Raw genomic sequence first — 25,381 nt, forward strand, 5'->3', positions numbered from 1 at the left:
CTTAATCCATTTTATTTTTTCAATTTTATCATTTTCTTAAATCCAAACTCACCATCAATTCCCTCCACCGATCGCCAGACAGCAACCCCCGCCGTCGGACGACCGCCGTCGTCGCCGACCACCGCCGCCTGCCCCCGTCGATCGTCGATTGCCACCGTCGACCCCCGATCGCATGTCGCCGTCGCCTGCCGCCGCCGACCGTCGACCGCTGCCTGCCACCGCCTGTCGCCGCCGATCGTCGCAAAAGTAGAAGGACAATTTTGTCAATTCATCAAAAGATTATTAATTATCACATTTTTTAACCGTACCAAACATAATATTATTTTATCATTATATATTATATTTCTACTTCAATCATTGTTTTTATCATTTCTCTCTTAATCATTTTATTATTTTATCCTCAAAGCAAACGTAACCTTAAAGAAAAAAAGTTGTCATGGGATAGACTTTGGTCATTTTAGTTCTAACCCTCGGAAGATGGAATCTCATCCGTGTAAAAGTAGATTTCTTATGAGACGATCTCACGAATCTTTATATATAAGATGAGTCAACTCTACCGATATTCGTAATAAAAAGTGATATTTTTAGCATAAAAAGTAATATTTTTTCATGAATAACCCAAATAAGAGATCCGTCTCATAAAATACGACCCCGTGAGAAAATTTTTTGTCTCTGTGTGCAATAGTCGATGATTACAATTCTAATATATTTTTAACTCTTATGTTAGGTTAAATTTGTTTAATAATTCACGATGAGATTGCTAATATAAAAGTATAGTTCTCATATCACATAGTGTTCTAGTTAGTTTTGATATTTTATTCATTCATTAAATTCATTTTTATATTTATTAATGAAGTGATATTCATTTATTTGATATGATAAAATATATCTAAGCATTTGTCAATTGTTTTTCTAAAAATTATACTTAGACGACACTTTTTTAAAAATATTTTTAAAACGTATTTTTACAAAAAAAATTATACGAACATATGATTTAACTTTTTTCACTTGTAGAACAATTATTAAAGAGTCTTAATTTTCCATAAAACAAAGTTTAAAAACCATAGTATAGCAGCTCAAAAAGATAAATCATATTATTAAATATTTTAGATATATTTTCAAACCGACTTATAGCAAATTCGATAATACTTTATATAAATATTTCTTTAAAAAAGATTGATGGTAAATTTTTCAATATAATAATAATAACGTTATTTCAGGAAGAGGGACCCAGTTTCTGACAAAGCGGAAGCTCGTATCATCCGTTGGATCGTAAACGTAGGTGATACGGAGTGCGGGACCCACTTTGCATTGACCACGAAATTTCTCTCTCTAGAGTCCGCCTCTATATGTAAATTACATTCTCACACGATACGCACAGCATTGCACGCTGTATTGCATAGTGTCGACTTTCTTAAGGTAAAGGGGTTTTTGCTGGCGGAATTGGGGGAATTTAATGGAGGTTGATTCCGATATTTTGGCTTCCGACGACTCGATTCCGAAGGAGTCTAAACACGGTGAGGTAAGAAGGGAGAGGATTTTTCTTTTTCTTTTTTTCCCCTGGGATTTGCTGCTGTTCGATTTTTAGGTTATTTATATTCTATAATTTCATAATTTGATCGAAAGTTCGCTCTTTGATGTTTTGATTTCGAGTGATTTCCTGTGATAAATTTAAGCGCAAGAATTTATGATCGGAGAGATTTATGCGAAGTTCAGTGGACACTGAAACCTGAAATTTAGCCTCCCAGGCCAGGGCGGAGTCAGAAGTTTGAAGGCAATTAAGTGAAAAAAATAGGAATTTATATGTTATCTTTTGTAAGACTGTTTTGTTTAATTTTAGTGCCCTTCTGTGTTGACTTGGATATACTGATACACAATTTCATAATAAACACCGTTTTTAGAATGATTGATCGCTTTTATGATGCTTGCCCTTCTGTGTTGACTTGGATACACTGATACACAATTTGATAATAAACACCGTTTTTAGAATGATTGATCGCTTTCGTGGTGCTTGATTAATGTTTGTCTCGGATGTTGAACCTAATTACGATGCAGGATGACTTGAAACTGGATTCCTCCGAGGCAAATGTCTCTGTATCTTCTGACCACTTGTATGAGCGTCCATTAATTTTATCATTGGGAGCTACGTTTAATATTGATAGTGAATGTGCACTCATCATTCTCTTATTATTATGTCTATATCTGCTTCTCTGCTTGTGTGGATTTCTTTCACGTTGTTAGATTAGTTGTTTTCCTTTTTGTACACTTGATTTGGTTTCTACGCAATTGAACTTCTTGTTGATTTATTCAAAATATTCTCGTTTGTGCGGTTTAATTTTCACTATTTCAATCTTTCCAGGTGTTTATAGAGAAGAATGTCGTTAATTCTACTAGCATAGATGCATCAGCATCTCTATCTCCCAATTCAGAGAATTTTAATGAGTCAGACATGATAAATCAGGAGGATGAGAATGAGGGTGATCTGGATGATGAGGATGATGCATTTATCGATGATTGTGATGTTTTGGAATATGGTAGTGACGAAAACTATTTTTATGAGGACAATGATGATGATGATTACTCAAGTATGCAGGCACAATTCGACAATGTGGATATACCTCCTGGAGTGGAGGCATCAGTTACTTGGTTGAAGGACACGAGTTCCAATGCTCCTACGCGATGTGGATCCGCCAGCTCTTCTGCCTGTGTGACAGCATCTTTCCCAGTTCCTTTTAATGGCAAATGTGAGGCCACTGTTTCAGGCAATTCATCACTATGTACAGAATCTAGCTCTGATGGGAAAGAGAAAGAAGTCAACGGGGTTGATCTTTTGAGAAAATATGAAGCTTTCAAGCAATTTGATGTTGTTGATGATTATTCAGACCATCACTATGGCAATGCGCGCATCCAAGGGCAGGAGGTAACTTTTTTTGCAGTTTGTATTTGTGCATGCAACGCTCTTTAAACTTTCTCATAATATATTTTAATTATTCTGGGTTTTCTGTCTTTCTTATCTCGTTAGCCGTCCAGGGCATGGACTAAGAAAATCCAAGAGGAGTGGAAAATTTTGGAGAAGGATTTACCTGGTAAGCCTACTGATACATGTGATTCCTAATATCGGAATGTTTTGAGATTGCGTACCATTAGTCCTAGTAGGATATGCATTCAGTTTCAAATCCTAAAGTACTCATACATGTACGTGTGTGGAAGTGTGAACTCGAATCATTCAAAGTTGAACCTTTGCATTTTATGCTTTAATTCATGGATTTGCTAGGATCTTATGATACTGAATTCTATTTTCAGCTTCAATCCAATCCTCGAATTGTTGAAACAATCGTACCTGGAATGTTGATGACAACTTTGATTTCATTTGCATGGAAAATAATACTTTGCTTGAGTGTGTCGGGGTGGGGTATTTAAGTAGTGTGTTTCCTAATAATGTATGCTGTTCTATCCAAATACACTGTGTGATTTATCCCTCCAAACCAATAATAAAATTAAAATATGAAAATGTTTTTCTTGTTTTTGTTATCTGTGGCAAGGTTTAATCACTTCCCTCTTAAGAGACCCTTGGAGGATTTGGAGAGGGATTCTAAAGTTTATAGCTCTGCATTTGTAAGATTAAGGGTTGATTTCTTTTTATCTATATCTTGCATCATGTAGAGTAGTTGATCTCTTTTATTCAAGAAGCTATCCCCATCACCATAATCAGATTATTTGAGTAGGCATGTATTCCTGATTTGTTTCTATGAACGAGTTAATGAAAGACCAAAAAATGTTAAAATTGATAAACACAAACTGCATATAAACTGCTACTGTTGGTAAAAGGATATCTTTTATAAAGAAAGCGAGTAGGTATATGCTCAAAGTATTTCTACTTATGCTTATGTCAATTTTTTCTCAACTCTATCATTGTCTAAATTATTGCATCTCTGATGGTTAAATTGATGTCATTCTTGTTTCCCTTCCTTTTTGCAGATTCAGTATTCGTAAGAGTTTACGAATCAAGGATGGATCTTTTGAGGGCTGTTATTACAGGACCACAAGGCACTCCCTACCATGATGGTCTTTTTGTGTTTGATGTTCTGTTCCCTCCCGCATATCCTGATGTACCACCAGTACGTCTTTCGGTATCTTTATTTTGGGAACAAATATATATTTGTTTATTTATTTGTGCATCCGCTTTTGTTGCTTTGTAGATGGTTTACTATTATTCTGGTGGCTTGCGGCTAAACCCTAACTTGTATGATTGTGGAAAAGTGTGCCTCAGTCTATTGAACACTTGGACTGGTAGAGACAGCGAAAAGTGGCTGCCGAAATCATCCACCATGTTGCAGGTTTTGGTGTCTATTCAGGCTCTTATTTTGAATGCAAAGCCTTTCTTTAACGAGCCTGGATACGACACTCAGTATGTTGGCCAAGAAGGAGAGAGAAAATCCAATTCATATAACGAGGATGTATTCATTCTATCGTTGAAGACAATGATTTACACTCTTAGAAGGCCACCAAAGGTACAAATTATGATCTATAACTCTGTTCTTTTTTGGACATATTATTGTCATCATACTTGCTATCTGATATAAATCTTTTCGCACTCGTAGCATTTCGAGGATCTTGTGTCTGGCCATTTTCGTTCACATGCCCATGCTATCCTATCTGCGTGTAGAGCATATATGGATGGTGTTTTAGTTGGTTCCTTGGTCAATGGAAGCGTCCCAGATGGAACTGCAACTCAGAATATGGGATCACCATGTTTTAAGGAAGCGGTTGGAAGAATGTTAAACGGTCTCGTTTCAAACTTCACAAGATATGGCTCACAGGACTGTGAGAAGTTTCGCCTCCAACAGTAAGTTTTTGCCATGGGATAGTTGAATCATACATCTTGAGTCATCACGATATTTGCCAGCATTTTGGTACATAGAAATGACTGTCTTTAGTTGTGGATAAATTAGTTTTTCATTGATAGGCATAATATTATGAAAGTTCCTACTTTATGGCTGAAATGCAAGATTCATGTAATATATTATTCAATATTATCGGTTCCGGTTTCTAATTTAAACGGTATCAGTTCCATTTACCAAGGATTCCAGTTCCGGTCACAGTTTAATCCGATTTGAATTTGCATAACGATTTTTGCGACACAATTCTGGTTTCCTGGAACCGTGGTTAAAGTCTGCACCCGATGATGATTTCCCTCTATCAGAAAGTAGAACCAAGGAATTGAAGTCAGAAACCAAAATGCAAGAACTTCCGATTATAAAAACTTGAAATACACAGGCAACCTATTTTTTTCCAACTTTCGACTATCTGAATATTAGTAAAACACAAACATTCACAAAATTATATTTAATTAGTTAGCATCATCATTTTTTCCTTATTATTAAAATTTAAAAGAATGAGTTTTAACTCAAATAGTAATGATGAAACTATAACGAGTTCCAGTTCTTTTTTCTATTGGAAACAAAGTCATGTTCAAAACAATCAACCAATTTACATAGAAGTCGGGGAAACGATAGTTAATTGCTATTAACATATTATTTGATCATCATATAAATACGTATGCGAGTAAAATAATGATCGATTATAAGGAATTTTTTGTTTTTGTTTTTTGAAACTGAGATGGAATGATAAATAAACCTGCAAAAATCCTCTGATAAAGAAATTAAGAAGATTAAACGGAATTGTAAATAAAGCGAGGTACAAACAATATTATATAAATCCGTTGGTGAACTAAGAAATATTAAAATATTAACCCAAGCAACCACTAATCCCATCTTTCTTCATTCAAAATATAAGATAATACGTGCATATAGAAAGAAGCATTCGGGGAAAAAATCCAACCCAAAATGCATGCAAAAAGTAAATGACAACTCGATTTACAGGCAACTTGAATATTATACTACGAACCAACACATGTATACAAACAAATCTTTCATATAGATACACATCAATTTAGTCGTTGATCGGACAGTATAAATAAGCTACAATTCCCTAAAACAAGGATGTGGACAGAATGACATAGTGTTTGCGAGAACTTATTTTAAGAACTTCTTAAATTTTTTGAAATTGCATTAACACTATTTAATTCGCAAACTTTATTGATTAATATATTATAGATTAGACAAATACCCTGTTAAGCCTGCAGACAGATACGGAACGAGTAACTGCAGAGTCAACTTCATGTGTCGACTAGAAAATGAACATATCTAAATAAATTACCAAACCGACACCTACTAAAAATAAGATACAGGTAATATATTTAAGATTTGGGTACCATAACAAGCGATCAACAATTCAATAGCCAGAACCGCAAGTTCACCAAAATATGTATCAAGAAATCCATAGACTACATTCTAAGTTTTAGAAATGATGGCACAGCACACCATAGTAATATGAGAGCACCATCAATGGAAAGAGAAAAACTCAAGGATCACACGTGAGCCCGAGTAAAAGATCTGAGTATCAAATTTCAAGATTTGAGCTATCCCAGTCCTGGAGTTTGCAAGAAGAAGAACAAAAAACCAGAGCGATTTTTACACTATATTAACTCGGATAGAATGGACACAAATTCTTATCATACAAAACTTTGGCAACTGCAGGTAAATAATGAAGCTATAAACGTGAAAAGAATTGGCCAACTAAGATATCAAGTGACCACGGAGAGAAAAAAGAAAGAAAGAAAACCTATCAGAATCTTCTTTCCCCTTGGCTTTTAGAAGAAATTTTTGGAAGTGAATCCTGATACGATCCACTACTATAAACTCTTCACAAGAATACAACCATAGAACCTCGAACTCCAAACCTTTATACCACAAAACATTAAACCTGCAAACACAATAAATAACGACTATGCATCAAAAGGACTGTTGACAAGTGCATCAACCATAAAGACAAAGTGAAGAACTAAAAATATATATAAATATATCTTGAAGTTTGTTGCACCAAATTATAAATATCAGCCACTAAAGCAGAATCTCGTCACTCCACATAATCGCACTCAACACCAGACCAGACCGATACAGATCTGGGTAATATTAAAATCAGAATTTGCGCGTATTAACCAAAAAAGCAAAAAGAATCACAGATCAGCCTTAAAATGGCTGAATTGTTAAGAGATAAAAAATCAAGTGCGAAAATGGAGAAATCCAAATTTCGAAACATCACATACTGTAAACTCAAATATTTCCAAAATATGGTTAAATATTAAAAATAATAAAGTACCTTAAATCACAGATCAGCCTTGGGTTTTTTTCCTGCCACAATCTGAGATATGTGAAGGCCCCTACTAAATGCTTGATTGAAAAGAATCTTAGTCTGCATATTTTGGAACCCAGGCAACCATGATAAAAGGGCCACAGGAGCCATCACAATAACTCCGAACATTATGTCATACAAGCGAGCTAACGAAACAACAACCTGCCAGAGCATTGTTTTCTCCAAAAAGGGTCTTAGGACCTGAGCGATCGATATAAATCCCCACCCGGTGGGGACAAAAGCCAGTAAACTTGTGAAGAGATCAATAAATTTGAACTGAGTAAACTCCAGCAATGTAATTATCACAACTATCACAAGAATAATAACAAGGAACTGCACCAAACGATAGTAGACGTGTTCCTTTGCAGCATATTTGTCACGAGCATATACTACTACCATATAAAGTACAAGGGCCACAACCACATAGATCCATGAAAGCAAGTAAACAGCAATGCTCTTGCTTCCAGCAGCAATGCCCAACTGATACACAATCCCAAACTGAAAGAAGAAGAAACGGAGATCCAAAATAATTTCCAGTACCTTTCCCCAAAGACCAGTTGTCCTTAAATGATCTTGCTCTTCATCCCACCACTTTTCCCAGCTCTGTTCAGACTTCGTGAACACGCCACCCCTGTACCATATCCAGTTCATAAAGTCATCGAAATCGTACACAGTTTTTAACCAATCAAAACCCGAAGGGTTAAAAATGAAAGGACCCAAAATCCAGGACACGACTAAAAACCAACTGGAAATTGTCAATGCTATGTACACGAAAGTGCCTGTAGCTACGGGGCTGTAGGAAGCATACACGGTAAGTATCAAACCAAGTTCGACAGCCTTCACAAAATGACTTCGGGCATACAATCTATAATTCTCACCAAAACTCTTATGCTGCACCACAAAACCTCGCCCTGTTGCACGGTATTTCGCACCACCATGCAGAACAGTCCTTCCAAAGTAATGACCACGGGTTCCCATGGAGAATGTATAGAATATTGAAGAAAGCTGGAGCTGCATGGTAATAAAGTCCCAGAGAGCATTCAGAAAGCCAAATTCAAGTGAACTTTGCACAACCATTGGCAAGGCAGTAAAGAGACCAAGTTGGATTATGAATTGCTGGTTCAATATCGTACCAAGTGCTTTATTATCATCTGCATTATTTGCTAATGCAGAACCTTCTACTCCACTCAACGCAAGATAAAGCCGGCCCCACAAAAAGGCATACACGGTAAGAAGAATCATCATGGTATTGAAGAAAAAGCCAACAGTAGTATAAAAGAACGAGAGCATTCTAAAGAAGTCCAGCCTATGACCCAATCTGTACACGTCTCGGCTCAGAATTTGCTCACCATTTCCACTGGCAACCTTAGCTTCAAACATAGAAATTTGATTTAGCCCAACATCCCTTCCCTTTCCTACTTGGATATATTCATGGTGAGTAACATTTCCGCCTCGCAACGTGCAATTGAATCCAGCAAAAATATCCTCACTGATATTAATCACTCTGGAAGCTTTGCTTATCCCTCCTCGAGTCAAAAACCAAAACCTGTCAAACACATCGGGATGCCCGTAATGCATCCGAACTTTCAAGGGGTTAGCTAAAACCCGCTGCCCCAAGGTGACAAAACTCATTTCCTGAGCAGACATGAACCAAGCAAGTGACGATACAGAACCTGTAAAAATATGTTCTCGAACTCCCAAGATGGTAGGTTTCCGGATACCATAGTAGCGAGTAAATTCCTCCAAAAGGTTTCGGATCTTTAAAGCCTCTTCGAAATAGTTGTCCTGGTTCATGTCAATGGTCTGAACTGCATCTCCCCTAGTGAAGATAATGGCATGATTCTGATTCTCCGGTTTACCCTCTCCAAGCTTCACTGGACCAGGTAACTTGACACGATATATCTCAACTTCTCTCTGCAACTTCTGGTCAAATTTCACCAGGACAGAGTAATAATCTTTCTCATCCCTTCCTGACAACACCTCATCAACATAGGCAACACGAAGGGCTTCGTTATTTTTCATCAGATATAGTATCTCCTCAGCATGGGGGTCTTTTTTCGCCTTTTGAGAACCATAAATCTGACATGCTACCACATAAGTGTATTTCATCAAAGCAGTCCCACGCTCATGGCCTTTGAACAACAAGCTGACTGAACTATTAGCTCGGCTCAAACTTCTCGAGGAGGGTGATCTTTCTGAGCTTAAACCGTCCACATTGTTCCTATGCCTCATAGAATCAAGTTGTTGAGATCCTTCTCTCATGTCCATCTCAGAAGCAGAATCTAGAAAAGCCAGCATTTCAAGGGCTCTATAATAGTACATCATTCCCCTCACAGTGCGAGTCAGTGTCTGGCCTCTATATGATGCCCAAAGTCGAAGATCTCTCAATCTATTTGTCCACAATTCTTTTTCACTTACCATCCCTTCTCGCCGCATCCTCTCCAAGAAATTTCTCCAATCATCGGCGTATATGGTCTTCAAGTAGAAAAGCGTGGAAATCCCATCTTCATTCTCAGTTCGAAGGTGTTCCTTGCTGTATAATACCTCCTCACTGTAATATGGAGTCAGTACACTGAAGGCCATCATTTTCTCAACTTGTGGGGCATGGGGCATGTTCATGAACAAGGAATTGCTGAAGAAGGCAATCCGACGTCTTGCCTCAAGATTTTCAGGCACCTTTTGCATTGAATCCCGAGATGTCAGAATTGTGTGCAACCGCCGAACTCTACGATAGAACTTATCATTGCTTGCACTCGGTAACTCAACAGCATTTTGAAAAAGCAATCTATCAGACATTGTTCCTTGAGGAGCCAGACCATCTTCCTTTAGCTGGTCATTGCTTCTCTTCTCTTTCAGGAAATCTCTAATTGCAGTCTCATAAAGTGCCTGAAGAGAATTCACCACCTTATCGGCATCTTTATTAGGCTTGAGTACAAGATCTAAAAGATGGACAACCTTCTCATGGATTCTGTGGAGTGCTGTCATGTTGTAGTTTTTCGTGAATTTCTCCAGCCGAATCCACTCATCAATTTCTTGAAAAAAGATTCTGATTATTGAACGCTCCTCGGAATCATATTTAACAATGGCCAGTAAAAAGTGTCTCAAACTGTCATAAGATTCGATGACTGCACATCGCCGATACTCGGTCTTGCCTATCTTGTACCAAAGCCACCGATCAGGAGCATCTACCAACTCTTTAGCCTGGCTGAGAGCAAGCAACAGCTCATTACACAGAAGTAAGCATGGCCACTGAATCACTCGAATTTCCCAGTTACATTTAGGATCCTTATCGTCATTTTGAGGCAGCTCTAATAGCTCCACCTCATGGTCAGAGACAATGTCTTCCTCCCTGAATATATTAATTATTTCATTCCATATCAAGGCAAATTTGTAAGCCTCCACCTGGTTGGATTCTAGCTTTTTGAAGGGCCGTCCTAGCCCGTATCTCAGTTTCAACCGGTGGATGGCATCTTTGATTTTGCTGCTAAATGTTCCTCTCGCATTTAAAAGCTGCTCTTCAGGCATCAGATTAAACTGAATAGCACTAGCGAAGAACTGAAACCTCAACCTCAATTGCTGCATGTTACGAATCTCACCCAAGTGATCAAACAACCCCACCGCTGCGCCAACAAATGAAGAGTAAATCGAATACCAAATCTGTATATCCATGAGGTAGATCAAAATAACTGGGAGCCACAACAGTCCCACAGTAAATCGGTTACTGTGACCAAAGAACTCATGCCACTCATAATCAATATTTTTGAGATCTAACAATGTCTTTGTGGGAGCAATCAAAGGCTTAATCTGCATGAAGTAACTGAAAGAAAATTTTGTTGCAAGCACCACGATCCAGAAAAGGGTGTACTTTACATTGTCCACAAGACCTTCCCTGAGGCCCCGACCCACGAATGTCTTGCTCTGGAACCACCAGGACAACAAATAAAATAACTTCCAATTTGTATTCTCCAAAAAATTTCTAATCCACGGAAGAACAAACAAGGCGAAGGCCAACAGCTCTGGGGCAATAAAAACCACAGCGACCTCAAGAAAATTTACAATTCTGCTTTTTGCAGCAGATGTCCAACCCCTATCAGCATTTCTCTTACTCAATATCCTTCCGTAGAACACACCAAACACCACAATCCAGGCAGCTGCAACCAAACTTTTCAAAACCATCCTAATTCCCAAAGATTTAGTCTCCCTCGTCACCAGACTATATTGCATTCCAGCATCCAGCATCGACTGCAAGAACCTCAGTGCACTCCACGTGAAAAACACAGTCAAGCATCTGACCTGAATGCGTGTATCCTTCAGTGCCTGCCACGGAAACGTGTTTTCCTGCCATGCCACAATAATTGCTGCTTGAAGAAACAGAATCAACATGATCCATAACTTATCAAAACTCCTAAACAGATTCCAAAACGACCTCTGCTCAACAAACCCAGTCTTCCCCACTTTCTTCCCCTTATGGCCCCTAACAAAGAAATTACTCCCCAGGTCAATGGGCCACTTAAGCTTCTCAAAACACCGCTTACTCCAGAAATACTCATTTATATCATCGTAATTCCTCCAAGCAGAGTGCGGAGCTGTACCATTCCTACTATTATCCACCTCAGCTTTGATTGTATCATAAATTGGCTTCACAATTTTATTCAAATAGGCGTTATCTCCAGAAACAGACGGTAAAAAAGGCCTCCCAGTGTTCTCATCAATGTAATCCTCCAAGATTTTGTTCAATTCCATAGCGATGTTATGAAATATATAACAAATGCATTCCGGGACAAAACGTATATTGGCAGACTCACCCCAGATAAGCAAATAAAGAGAAACATATAAAAGCTCACGGCGGTGATCCCCGGAGGCGTTCCGAGAGGAATCAGAGAGCCAGATGTTGGACTTGAGGTTGAGGTAAGAGCACCAGCTAGTGTAATTTTTCAAGAGCCTGCGGCGGAAGCGGCGGAGGACGGCAGGGTCAAGAGTATCAATGTTGTCCGGAGGCGGAGATAGGCGCATCTGAGCATTGGACAGGTGGAGTACGAGATGCTCCCTCTGGTTGTTGACATTTGAAGCTTGGAAACCGAAGAAGAGCGCGAGCCAGTCAAGAAGGTCGTAGTGGGGCTCCCATGTTGAGAAAGGCGGCCTTCTCAGGTCACCGACGGCCCGAAGTGCGGCCGCAGCGGCCCGGACTTCCGGGAAACGGAGCGAAGGATGGTCGTCGAGGAGATTGTGAATGGGGATGATGTTGTATACGTCGTCGTTCTTGGCAGAGAGTGGCTGAGGCCGTTGATTCATCGTCGCATTCGGATAGATCTGAGAATTCTTAGGGGTTTTTTCGAAGTTTTTGGGTTTACATTGATATTTGGGATTAATCTATGAAATTGTTTTCAAATAACAATGGCGGACTGATGGTAACGTGCTGTGATTGTTGTACACGAAGGTCTCGTTTGGTTCACGAGGATAAGTAATATTTTGTAATAATAAAATGAATAGAAATTGATAGTTAAAATAGAGTTTGATTTGATTGATTTGTTTGATTAAATTTGAGATAATATGATATTATCATTTTGTCTTTGTTGAAAATATTAATAGAATATTAATAATATTATTTATTAAGGATAATATTTTAATTTTTATATTATTGATTTGATTGATGTGAGATAAATAATTACGAATTTGATTGACGTGAGATAAATGATTAATAATATGATTGATCGAGATAAATAATACTTGTAAAAAACAAGTGGTAAGATAGGACTATTTATATTAGTAACAGTGCCGAAATTGCATTTTAGCCTCAGCTCACTCGCTCTTTGGTCAACAAATAAATTTAGTAATAATAAATGAATATCAGTCGGTTTTCTTACAAAGTTCCTCCACTTTGTTAATATTTTTAATAATAATTGTGCGTAGATTCTAGATTGTAAGCACGTAATGCCAATTTGCGACTTTTTACACATTTGTTTTAAGAAAAATATCGGATTCTAGTATGGAAAAAGTAAAGTTCCCGATATTGGAGATTTATGGCTTCTAGTTAGTTATGTATAAATTCTTTCAAAGTCACCCAATGAGATGGTCTCACAGGTCGTATTTTGTGAGACTGATCTCTTATTTGGGTTATCCATGAAAAAATATTATTTTTTATGATAAGAGTATTATTTTTTATTGTAAATATCGGTAGGGTTGACCCGTATGCCATGTACAGATTCGTGAGATTGTCTCATAAGATACATATTCATGAAATTAAAGACCTAGATTTTCCAACGGTTCGGTACATATATATACATACATTCACACACTAGCAGTGGGCTGTCGATAATCCAACGGTTCAACTTTTCCTTGTTCGAAGTTGAATCTAGACTGTGAAAGCAAATTGTTTATGGAGAAGAACGCGTGGATTGTTAAAAGGAAAATTCGGGTCTTACGCGTTTGGATGGATGCATGCGTTATTCCCATTATTTAATTCCACGACTAAATCGCCCGAATATTAATTAATGAAATTTAATTCCACTTGGCTTATTGGCAAACTCTAAATTTTACACACTTGTTGGTTAAGTTGACCGTTGAAGAAATCGAAGCTCATGTTTGGTGTTCCCACTTGACATAATAAGAATTATACCTCGGGCTTTTTCAGTTACACCAAAAGATAGCGAGGTTTCGGATTCTACCCTAAAAAAAAAAAATTGTGACAAATTTTATTGTCACAAAGAACAAAAAAATGAAAAAGAAGTCGGATGATATTTTCCGAACATGTCGAGCGAGCAGTTTAATTTATTTTATTATAGCATTATTGGTTGTGACCATATTAGCATATATATATATAATATGATATTGACTGGTGGATTGTTGTAACATTGAGGAATCATTTTCGAGCGAGGAAATTAATGGTGCACCAATTTTCTTGACTTTTTAGTCATTGCTTATGTGATCGATAAAGGGACAGAAGAGTCAACTGGTAAACGATTTCGTACGATTTTAAGCAATAATCATACACACGCAATAATTTGCATAGCCTAGGCTTCCTAGCCTTTATTTCTGGCTCTAGCTCTAGAAGCGAGCACTTGAGAACTTGTCTCGTTGATGAGCTCTAATTTTATATCTCATCGATTAATATTCATGGCCACAGTGAATTAAGACACCCAAATAACAATTGCTCATCTAATTCTCTGAAGAGAGACTGATTAAAATTTAAAACAAATACCGAATTCAACAATTAATTAAGGGAACCATTACAATTCTCACAAGCAATAATACAGTTCTTACAATGCCATGAACCTGATCATGTAATATACCAAGGGGTAACAACATTGGGAAAGAGACTACGTGACAAAAAAGCATCTCTCTATATCCCTGTATTCGCATAACCATGCATGTCTTATCAACCTTCCTTTATTTAACATAAGAAAACCGAAACCATCGAAACAGTACCAGATGTCAGTGAATTCCAAGATGTTTTATCCAGACCATGTTCTCTGAGAACCACAAGAGGAATGCCCATTCAACCTGTCGAGCACAGAATTGAAATCAATAGGCTGACCATTCTCCCCCATCCACTGAAGGATGCCAACAACGTGATCACCCCTGTAACCCATGCTCACCACCTTCTCAATCAACTCACTGTGGGGATGACTATGAGGAACTACCATATTAGCACTTGGTACACGCAATAGGTTCAGAGAGGAACTTGTAGGAGGGTAACCACCTTGATGGAAATGAGGTTGTGGGGGCAGATTATGCATCCTTCCTCCTTCACCATCAAACATCATAAAGGCAGTTCCAGGGGGAAGTGTTGGACGAGGCCCACTATGCACATATCCGTCACCCGATTGCGAAATAAAACTAACCTTGAGATTTTGAATTGAAGGATGCGGTTGAATCGGTCTGCCTGCGGCACCATAACCATAAGGTATTGTCTCTGGACCTACAGAACCAGGTTGGGATGCTACAGCAAAAGAGACTTGCATAGGTATACTACTGGGAATCATTTCTGCAGGTGATTGATTGGATTGGTTAGGCAAATAGGACGAGTAAATAGGAGGTGATGGGGATCTAATAGTTGGTTGCATAACTGGCTGAATGGATGGTTGAACAGGCTGTTGTTGTTGCTGGGGCCATGGTTGCTGATATGGAGCTAATGACTGAATCTGAGAGCTCTGGTTGAGTTGGGATTGCGCCTGCTGTGGCGCAACCCTAGAGAAGTCCTGAAGTTGAGATTGTGTCGGCTGCAGCGCCATCCTAGAGAAATCTTGAAGTTGAGATTGTGTAACCAGATACTGATTTTGAGATGTTTGGGATAGGACTGGCTGATTGGTCAATTGAGAAGGCAAGTAAAATGTCGGTGGTGCTTGGGAAATTGTTTCGGAAGGGATCGATGATGGAACTCCTGTAGTAGGCTGCTGATGCTCGACTGCTTGGGCAGGTTGAGGGACTACCTGATGGGACATGGGCACAAGAGCCAATTGCTGCCTACCATGCACATCACAAGAGTTCTCACTTTTCTTTGCTTCAGAGGGAGGCGGCGAAGCTTTCCCTTCATTCTCTTGAGTGTTACTAGGTAACGAGGATTCCTTCTGTGCAAGCTGAAGCTTAGCTAGCTCTTTCTGAGTAACAGCGAGTTCCTGCTTATCCCTTAGGATTTGTACAGACCTGTGAACCTGCATTGAATACAATTTCATTAAAATACCAATTGAAAGAATAAACCATTACAATATGCTCACACAAATTATGCCAATCCATGGTTTAATACGAGGTGATAACCATAGATTAACTATACGCCAAACATAGCGAATCAACTGCCACGGTAAATTGTTATTTTATCCATAAAAAAATATCTTCACACAGAATTAAAAAGTCTGCACATACCATGCATGTGCCTCACACTAGTACAGATAAAGCAGCCTCAAAAAGCAAGGTAATTTTGTGAAGTTAAAATATGCAAAAAGGCGAAACCGGATTCACACTAAGTGGATGCACTAAACCCAGAGATATTCAGCAGTAAAAACAGCTCTTACAGGTTTTAAATATTTCCAGAAGACACCATACAGCAATTGCGCTGACATTATCGCAGAGTCTCGATAAGCATACAGATAATAAAAAAATCAAAATCACAGTGTAAAAATAGACCTCTTGAATGTGCTTTTCCAGAGACTCAAGTTTTGTCTCCGATTCATCATGATCACGAACTAAATCAGAATGCATTTCTCCGATAGACTTCTCAAGATTGTAGCAAGACAATTCCAACTGCGACAGCCGTGAGCTGATTCCCTCAAGGAAACGCATGAGATCGTCAGAGTACTTCTTCATGGTCATTTCAACAATAAATATAACATCCTGATTAAAAGAGAATACGTCAGGTGGGCTATAAGCGGTAGCATGAAAAACAGATGTCCTTTTCATTCGGCATTTTGGAAATCCTGCTTAATTTAGAGGAGAAACCCATAATGATGCTCAAGATTAATTAGACAACAAATTAGGAGTAGCAGTCGAGAACAAGTCAAACAGAAAAAAGTTGCTAAAAATATAGTAACTGTTTAAACATCACCATTCAATTGAAAGAAAACGGGTAACCCTTGAGCAGAGAGTTTTGAGTTACTACATGCTTCTCAGAACAAGTTTTTTCCCATCTTTGCTTTTTCTTAATATTCTAAATATTTTCTGATCCAAAGAATTCGGTTCTGAATTTCAGATAAAACATCATTGCTAATTTAAAAATGAAATTGCTAGACTAAAACTCGTAATTAGGTTCCATGCTTAAAGGATTCCAGCAAAAATGCGGCTTGGGTACACTTTTATATTTTAAAACTTAATAAATTAAATTCCTGCTTCTGATTCTTGATAAAAGAGCAATGAAGAAAGAATCAAAGAAATGACGAAGATATGCAATTGACATTGAAGAAGCATCTCAAGTTTGTTTCTTTTTCATCACATCAAAACTTCCACCAAATTTTCAGCATTTACAAAGTCGGTCAATCAGTGAAATATGAGATCATTTGCAGCTCTTTTGTCTCCATGCCCCAAATAAGAAGAGCGTGAATAATAAAGCTACAGATCCTTTTAAATTATTTTGTTCCCCATACTCAGACCTCAGCAACCAGAAATTAGAATGGAGCACAGCCTATTAAAGTCAAATTCTTACAACTGACCAATGGTCACCCTAGTACGAGCATACGAGACCCTGCTGCCACTAATGCGCAAAATGTTCTATAAAGTATCATAGACAAGTGTTATAGCCTGCCTTACAAATTCATTTTTGCACATTTTCCTCATCTCACATCCATCGCTTTGTTCTTCTCATACTAAAGTCTTCATAAATGCATGACCGTGATATCTTAGCATCTATTAAAGTTAACACAATATATATCTGTGTGTGTGTGTGTTTTTTTTTTTTTTCAGGCTTATTTATTCAATAAATCATGTAATGAAAAAGGCAAATGAGGAGAAAAAGAATGATTAAGAAGTCAATATTCCATTAGCATCCCCCAGAAACAATACATCCGTATCAATATAAAAAAACTCACAAATGTCAAAACCTTGAACAAAATCAAATCCTGAATCAAAACGAAACCCACAAAAACAAGGAAGGTTAAACAAGCACTTGAATCAATTCTTTCCACAATCGTAGAAAAACAAAAATCACAACAAAACAATCCAATAGATTTACCTTCCCGGAATTCGCTCCAATAAAAGAGTCGGCTTGAGTTCCATTATTCCCACCCTGATTGCTGCCGTAATCCTCGTATGAGCAAAGGATATCATCAGACCCGAAGCCGAACCCTTTGGAGCCAGAATTGCCTCCTCGACCCAACGACCCAGATGCCATAGCCGCTTATACAAGGTAAGAATTAACAATCCCAGAATCCAGATTGATGGATGGATAGCAGGTATGGAAGAGAGGGAATGGGTACTTATAGTTTGCTTAGCTCCAAGGCAATGAAAAGGAGAGATGAATAAGGACTTGTTTGAGTAAATTATTATTTTTATTTGGGAAATGGAATATTCTATTAGCATGTGAAAAGCGTGCTTTTTTAAATGTAAAATGATAAAATAGATAAAACAAATCTGATAAAGACGAAAACGTGCACCGACTTTGATGTTGACTAGAGCTTGGTTGGATTTATTAAAGCCTGGAATAAGTTTTTTTCTAAGTTAAATTTTTATGTTTACGAAAGTTTATTTTATGTGTTTTTTTTAGTTTTTTATGTACAATTTTTTAATATTTTATTAGCTAAAAGTTTGAAAATATTTAGAATAGACTCTTGTAACATAAAAAAAATTTTATGAGACTGTCTCGCGAATCAATTTTATGAGATGATATCAAAATAATAAGAGTATACAAAATAATAATAGCAATATCTAGCTTATTTGAGAATTAAAAATTATAACAAAAATATTGTATTTTGTTAGTAGTCAATTGAGAGGGGCAAAAAATATTTAGAATTTTAGATTTAAGTTTTTTCAATTGTAATTTAAAATTTAGAATTTAAATTTCATAGTTCTAATTTAAAATTTTGGGAATTAAGAAGAATGGAAAGGAGTGGTAAATTAATATTTTATTTTTTATTAATGAATATCATTTTTACATAAAAAGATTTATAAATATAATTTATTTTAAAAAATTTGAGATGCATTCTTGGTAATTATTCGGAACGGATCGGACGAACCCTTGAGCATGTTTGTCAACATATTTATCATTTATTCACTATACAATAAATTGATTCATGGTGTATGCATGTATCAAATTTTGAGTTTTAACATTCAAATTTAATTGATTAATATCACCAATTAAACATTAAAAAAAAAAAACAGTTCGATTTGTGATCTTTTATATACGACTAAAAAAATATTCAATTTGATTTAAAAATTATCGAATCAAAAGCGAGGTAAAAAACATTCAAATATAAATTTAGTATGATTTTAAATTTGAATTATTTTATTCGATAATTCATGATTCAAAAAAATTGACATTTTCATTCGATCCATCTGAATCATACTTCAACTTAATAGGAAATTTTATATAAACACGTGATAAATGCAGGATATGTACATATTATTTCTTCTTCTTTATTTATTCAGGCTTGACTTCTGTGTCCAAACTTGACGCATTTTTCCTTGGTGAGTTCACAGCATGATGGAAATTAAAAGAGGTCCATAATTGATGTCATTTTTATATACACAAAAAATACATAAGATGATAATTTTATATGACGAATTTTCGACCCGACTGAACAAGAGACCGGACCTTGCCGGTCCTTTACTAGATAGGCGGTTTATTTAGGACGGTATGCAATTTTAATGTTTGGATGTTTTTGGACAACTTCGATGAAATTTATGTGGTAATTCATTGGTGTTAGCGCAGTTATTCAGGAAATTAATCAGGGATGTGAGATCTCATCATGTTCAAAAGGTTCCATTATTTCAAAGCATCTTAGGACAATTGATTGTATTTCTTACACTGGTTTAATTTCAGGCACGTGGACTGGTAAAGAACCTTGCACTTGTGGTGTACATAACAGTGGGATCAGCAGTAAACCCCATTATAGAGTTTTGGACGAGTGGAGTACAGAGAATCTTTGAGGTTCAAACATTTCCAAAGTTAGTTTTTGTGCTGATAATATAATTCATGCACAACTAATATTGTTATTCTTACCTGTGAATAGGAAATATCACCAGCGGTGATTCCTCAAGATACCAAACTATTTTGTTAATGGTAGCTGGATTGGTATTCACCCACACCCAGAGATGTTGGTCAAGACTCTCGAACAGCTGAGGAGACAGGTAAAACATCTGATTACTTGACTTCTTTTAGATCTTTTTATTTAAAGACATGAAAATTTGAATGGATTAAATTTATTGTAGGTGGATGTCAATACAGAAGTTGGAATTATTCGTGATATACGTGTTATAGAACTTCGACTGTATGCAGACTACCTCCGTTGCAGTCGGCCGTTATTCATTGTGGGAAAACAAAGGTTGCTTATAAAAAAGAAAGATATTCTTGCCTTACAGCAAAGAGTGTGATTACATAAATAGATATTAATGATCTGTTATACCTTTTGCCTGTGATTAGTAGTGCTGGTTTTCTCTCAGGAATCCCATGAAAAATATGGACGGCACGACCTTATCAGGAAAGGATTTACTGAATATATGAGACAGAAGAAGAGGAGACAACAATGATATCAATGACAATAAATGTTATTAACACGTATACTTCTGTTTTAATTTCTTCTCTGTCACTTCATTTGTTTTACAGTTTTCAAATGTATCAGCATTATCAATATGGATAACACATGAAACGATGTATATATCAAGAGAACTAGGACTTTGACTTAAGAGGTCATTATCCCAATCAATTTACAAAAACCAAAGAGATGGACACAGAAGGAGCAAATGTTGCATTTCTCATAAACCACACTAGTTCTCTTTATTTCAGTTACGGAGGCAACTTCCTCCAGAGTCCATTCCCTGCTCAAAGTTGCACAAAGTTCACTTCTTTACTCTATTTTCTATTTTCTGATGTTATTAGGATCTTCTAAATGTATCAGGGAACACGACTGTCTGTTGATGATGTCATTATTGGAAAGACAATACCATTTTCGCAAGATGAAGCTCAAGGAAAATATTCAAAATACACCCGCCAGGATTGTAGTTGTTCTTTACGCCATAGTGAAAGTGGAATTGTGGACCAGGTTTGAAATTTGCAATTTCCATTCGCAACTACAATTTGTGTTTCGGTTGATACGTGTTCACCTAGAAATGACTAAGGAGTTTGTCCTGGTGATGGAAGCTTTGGTTATTTAATTAAAACCATTTGTTCATTACCTTTGTGTCGTTTGATGTTTTTCACTATATCAGGTTCTGTTGACCACAAATGCTGATGGATTGAGGTTTGTCAAAGTCCGGTTGCGATCTGTTAGGACACCTCCAATTGGAGACAAGCTAAGTTTAGTAGCAGACACGTACAGAAGGGAAAGATAGGAATGAGTTGCTAACAGGAAGACATGCCATGGACAATTGAAGGTATTACTCCTGATATAATAGTAAACCCTCATGCCATTCCATCACGCATGACAATTGGTCTCAGCTTATTGAGTGTGTTATGGGGAAGGTGGCTGCTCAAATGGGAAAGGAAGGAGACGCCACTTCTTTTACGGATGTTACCGTGAGTGACACAATATACTCCCAGTTTCCAAGTCTTAGTTCAGATTTTTTTCATTTTTACGATGATCCATGTTTCCTCAGGTGGATAACATCAGCAAAGCTCTTCATAAATAAGGTTATCAAATGCGTGGCTTTGAAAGAATGTACATTGGGCACCCAGGGCGAATACTGTCATCTTTTATATTCCTGGGGCCAACATATTACCAGCGGCTGAAGCACATGGTGGATGATAAGATCCACTCTCGTGGTAGAGGTCCTATGGAAATCCTCACCAGACAGCCTGCTGAAGGAAGATCACGAGATGCTGGTCTACGGTTGGGAGAGATGGAAGGTGACTGCATGATAGCACATCGTGCAGCAAACTTTTTGAAGAAATGCTTGTTAAACAGAGCGATACATATAAAGTCCTCGTATGCCAGAGTTGTGGAATGATAGCCATTGCCAATTTTAAGAATTGTGTAGAGGACACAAAAACAAAACTGATACAGTTGAACAGTTCAGGTTAATTTCTTTTTCCAAGAGTCAAGATTTTACTCTTTTGATGTTATTCGATTCTCAACAAGGCTGCTAACAAAGGATCTCAAAAAATGAGAGAGCAGAAGAAGAAAGGGGGATAGAAAGATATTCGTCTTAGCAAGGCAAAATTAGCACCATACTAACTCAGAGATTTTTCATTTGATTTTATCTTCCATAAATATCAAAAGGAAATGCATTAATATAACTTGTAACAACGAAAAATTTAAGTTCATTCTCTCTCAATTACTGCTCAACAATAATCTGCTGAATTTTAGTAAAACCATCAAGTAGTTCATGAAGAGTTGTTCTCGTTTTGTCTACTTCACAGAGTACTTCAAAAACCATCTTCTTCAATCCTTCCAACTGCTCTGAAATCTGGTGGGCGTGCATATTTTGCAACAAAGCTTGATCATATTCTTGAACCACCACAACACTATCGTCAACACAGCTTAATCCCATGCCAGCTTCAACGACTGGGTTTTCTTTATCCGAGTTCAAAACTTCGCCATGGTCATTGCCAACCAACTCATCCGTCTCTTCAACCACAGAAAGAGATGAATTCTCTTTGTTTGAGTCCAACCCATCATCAACTGCAGGCATTGTTGTGTTTTCATTAATCGATTCGAGTTTACTACTGGAGTCTTCTGTGCAAAAGAGAGAAAATTATTATCACGTGCTACTGCTGTTTTATCAATGCATAAGAATAAGAATATTTACCTTCAATACATGATTGAGTATTTCCTAGAGTTTCCTTCTTCCTGGCAGCTTTCCTCTTCTTCGGTCCAGACGGCATTGTTAATGTATTGAAGAAGGACAAGTTTTATTGGGTTTATTTATTAGTATTTGCATAAGGCAAAGGGAGACGAAGGGTTGTTTAATTTAATTGCAGGTATCTAGGATTCCCCGGGGTAGACTGTTGGAATGCTAACCTCTTATCCAACATGCATTATTAATTAATTAATAAATGCATGGAGAAATAATTAGGAAGCCCGGCAGACTCCATGCATTGACATCATCCAGACAAGCATGACGTACGTGTTTTAAATAATAATTGAATTTCTTCGTTTATTTATATTATTGAATGACATACAGACATACGCTAGAAACACATATATATCAACAGAGAAAAGACTTGTATAATATTTAATATAGGTATGTCTGTATAATTCAACGGCGAGATTTATTTAAGGCGCACCGTCTGTTCTAAAAACCATAATTCTACTTCGAAATACGGCTCAATATGTTGGTTAGAAGATTTATAATTCAAAGTAGATCATAACATTTAGATCATGGATATGAATTTAAACGAACATACAATATTTTATTTTTGTAGTCATATATAATTATATTTTATGTCTGGACTCAAGTATACCAACTCAATATATATATATATATCGAAAATTTTAATATTTTGGCTAATTTGGTTCTGCTGGCTAAAAAATTAGAACATCGATTAAATTATTTTAATAAAATATTGAAGACTTCCGCTTGCCATACATCATCTCGGTCGATATAATGGCACTTACTATAGAATGTCTCAATTAAGAAAGACTTCTTTGCTTGGATGTGTTACACCATCCCTAGATTTGAGAAGTGTTTAAAAAAGAGTTTCGAGCCTTCAAAGAGCACCAAAGCTGGAGCTTCAACTGCAATGTTCATCAAAGGGAGGGTCAGCCATGGCTTATATCGAGCCTTGCGCTAACTGTGCGCTGCATTGGACTGCGATCAAAACCATTAGATAAGACGCGGACATGATGTTTTAAAGAAAATCGAATGTATGAGGGAAGCGCTGTCTGTTAAAACAAGGTTCTTGAAATTTTCGTTGAAGTATAGGTGTTGGCGTGTTGCATACACGAAAGCAGGGAGCTTTAATTCAAAATACTTTATTTTCTCTAACTTTGCAAGTTGATTCTCTTCTGAAGATAATTTTGCTATTTATTATAATTGAAAGGTCGTCTGCCAACAAGGGTGGGAAACAAGCGTATGGAGCTTGAATCATGCTCGTTAACATATTTCGTTAAAACCATTATATAAAATTTATTTCACCTTCTGAGTTTGAGGTTAAGTCTAAATTTTCGAGGTCGATCGCGGTGCTCTGCCAATTGTATATGGTCAATCTGTAGCTGAAAGCAGAGTCGGTTGATCGGATGAGTCCAATTTCGGGTTCAATTTTCGCCCACCTAGATAAAATAGGCTCAAAGGTTTCGACACAAGTGAATGATATTTGAGAAATTTTGAAGTACAGTTACAGCTTATGGATTTTGAGAAATTCTGAAGCATATGTTCGTGAATGAAATAAACTACTTAGCATTCATTTCCTGTTGTGCTCCCGACACAAACGTGACTGCACAATGAACCCATGAGCAATTACTCTATAATCGTCATTTCTTTTTCAAAAATGATTAATCAAGATAAGATATACCCTTGAAATGTTAATTGGGTTGTCTGCTCAAACTCATCTCTACCGACAGTGACCACCTTTTTAAGGAACTATATTACGTATTTTTTGTTGTTTGTTCCCATTTTCTCTCTTTCTGGTTTGTGTATCTCAACTTGTCGTCAACGATCCTTCACCCTTTTGGACAGGCTTTGCAAATTTTGTTGCCATATATGTTTCGTTCGGATCGTATTTTGTGAGACAGATCTCTTATATGAGTCATTTGTGAAAAAATAATACTTTTTATGCTAAGAGTATAATTTTTTATTGTGAATATAGGTATGGTTGACCCGTCTCACAAATAAAGATTCGTGAGACTGTCACCTACTATTCACTTGATTTCATGGTATGGACATAGTCTAACACAATAACTATACCCATCGAAAATAACAAAAAAAAATTCCTATTTAAATAATTGATCCGATATAATTATAAAAAATATTATAATTTACCTTTTAATTTTTTAAGTAGTTCTTTATGTCATGATTGTCCATATTTTTAATTTTCAAATAAATTGGCATGATTTTGAAATAATAATTATATTATTTTTTTGTAACTTTCTGCCGTCACTTAAACTTTCGGTGGTTACATTTTGATATTGCATTCAGCAAATGCAAATGGCAACTGGGTCACTTGGTATAATGAAAGAGAGTGGATTTCATCTTATATAAAAGCATAAAAAAATTCGTTGAGTCGTAATGGAAAAAATAATATTACTTTTAAAAATTTAAATTCATCCAAAGTATTATTCACAGATGACGTTTATTTCACAAAAAAATCTAATTTTGAAATAGTGTGTATTATCTACAATTAAAATTAAATATGCGAAGTAAGCCTAATTGATGGTTTATATTTTTTTAGCAGCAAAAATTGGTGAAATTATGTGTCACGAGTTTGACTAATTTCACCTCTAAAAAATGACTGAATTATGGCCACACACGTTTCAGATTCTAGATGGCTGCTGATTACCATTGCAATTTTTTTTATTAAAAAAATTTTTTTTTGAGCGTGGAACCTTTG

At 36.7% G+C, this 25,381-nt stretch overlaps 4 protein-coding genes, 1 non-coding gene and 1 pseudogene across 6 annotated transcripts; 2 read left to right on the top strand and 4 right to left on the bottom strand.

Annotated features, from left to right (window-relative positions):
* The first annotated feature begins 1,359 nt into the window (after positions 1-1,359).
* Positions 1,360-5,082, top strand: LOC142522716 (putative ubiquitin-conjugating enzyme E2 38). The gene is made up of 6 exons (XM_075626253.1): positions 1,360-1,522; positions 2,360-2,920; positions 3,023-3,086; positions 3,979-4,118; positions 4,200-4,511; positions 4,602-5,082. Exons 1-6 carry the CDS (start codon positions 1,457-1,459, stop codon positions 4,848-4,850), a joined length of 1,392 nt encoding a protein of 463 aa, XP_075482368.1. The 5' UTR covers positions 1,360-1,456; the 3' UTR covers positions 4,851-5,082.
* A 1,326-nt stretch (positions 5,083-6,408) lies between these two features.
* Positions 6,409-12,684, bottom strand: LOC142522309 (callose synthase 12-like). The gene is made up of 2 exons (XM_075625602.1): positions 7,222-12,684; positions 6,409-6,825 (listed from the first exon to the last, which is right to left on the bottom strand). The coding sequence occupies exon 1, from the start codon at positions 12,544-12,546 to the stop codon at positions 7,228-7,230; it is 5,319 nt and encodes a 1,772-aa protein (XP_075481717.1). The 5' UTR covers positions 12,547-12,684; the 3' UTR covers positions 6,409-6,825; positions 7,222-7,227.
* LOC142523572 (small nucleolar RNA J33) lies at positions 9,510-9,590 on the bottom strand. Its single transcript, XR_012814759.1, has one exon. It is a non-coding gene; the product is annotated as a small nucleolar RNA J33 (small nucleolar RNA).
* Positions 12,685-14,412: 1,728 nt separating the features above from the next.
* LOC142522468 (uncharacterized) lies at positions 14,413-18,193 on the bottom strand. The gene is made up of 3 exons (XM_075625888.1): positions 17,912-18,193; positions 16,375-16,581; positions 14,413-15,905 (listed from the first exon to the last, which is right to left on the bottom strand). Exons 1-3 carry the CDS (start codon positions 18,068-18,070, stop codon positions 14,706-14,708), a joined length of 1,566 nt encoding a protein of 521 aa, XP_075482003.1. The 5' UTR covers positions 18,071-18,193; the 3' UTR covers positions 14,413-14,705.
* A 1,504-nt stretch (positions 18,194-19,697) lies between these two features.
* On the top strand, positions 19,698-22,128 carry LOC142523281 (DNA-directed RNA polymerase II subunit 2-like; annotated as a pseudogene).
* Positions 22,129-22,167: 39 nt separating this feature from the next.
* Positions 22,168-22,832, bottom strand: LOC142523283 (uncharacterized). Of its 2 annotated transcripts, none has more exons than XM_075627021.1 (2): positions 22,642-22,832; positions 22,168-22,565 (listed from the first exon to the last, which is right to left on the bottom strand). In XM_075627021.1, the coding sequence occupies exons 1-2, from the start codon at positions 22,715-22,717 to the stop codon at positions 22,168-22,170; spliced, it is 474 nt and encodes a 157-aa protein (XP_075483136.1). In that variant the 5' UTR covers positions 22,718-22,832. The 2 variants fall into 2 exon arrangements, with proteins under 2 accessions (XP_075483136.1, XP_075483135.1); XM_075627020.1 differs by having other exon boundaries at positions 22,168-22,568.
* Between the last annotated feature and the right edge of the window lie 2,549 nt (positions 22,833-25,381).

The sequence above is a fragment of the Primulina tabacum genome, chromosome 13, assembly GCF_025594145.1.
Source record: "Primulina tabacum isolate GXHZ01 chromosome 13, ASM2559414v2, whole genome shotgun sequence".
Taxonomy (NCBI): Eukaryota; Viridiplantae; Streptophyta; class Magnoliopsida; order Lamiales; family Gesneriaceae; genus Primulina; species Primulina tabacum.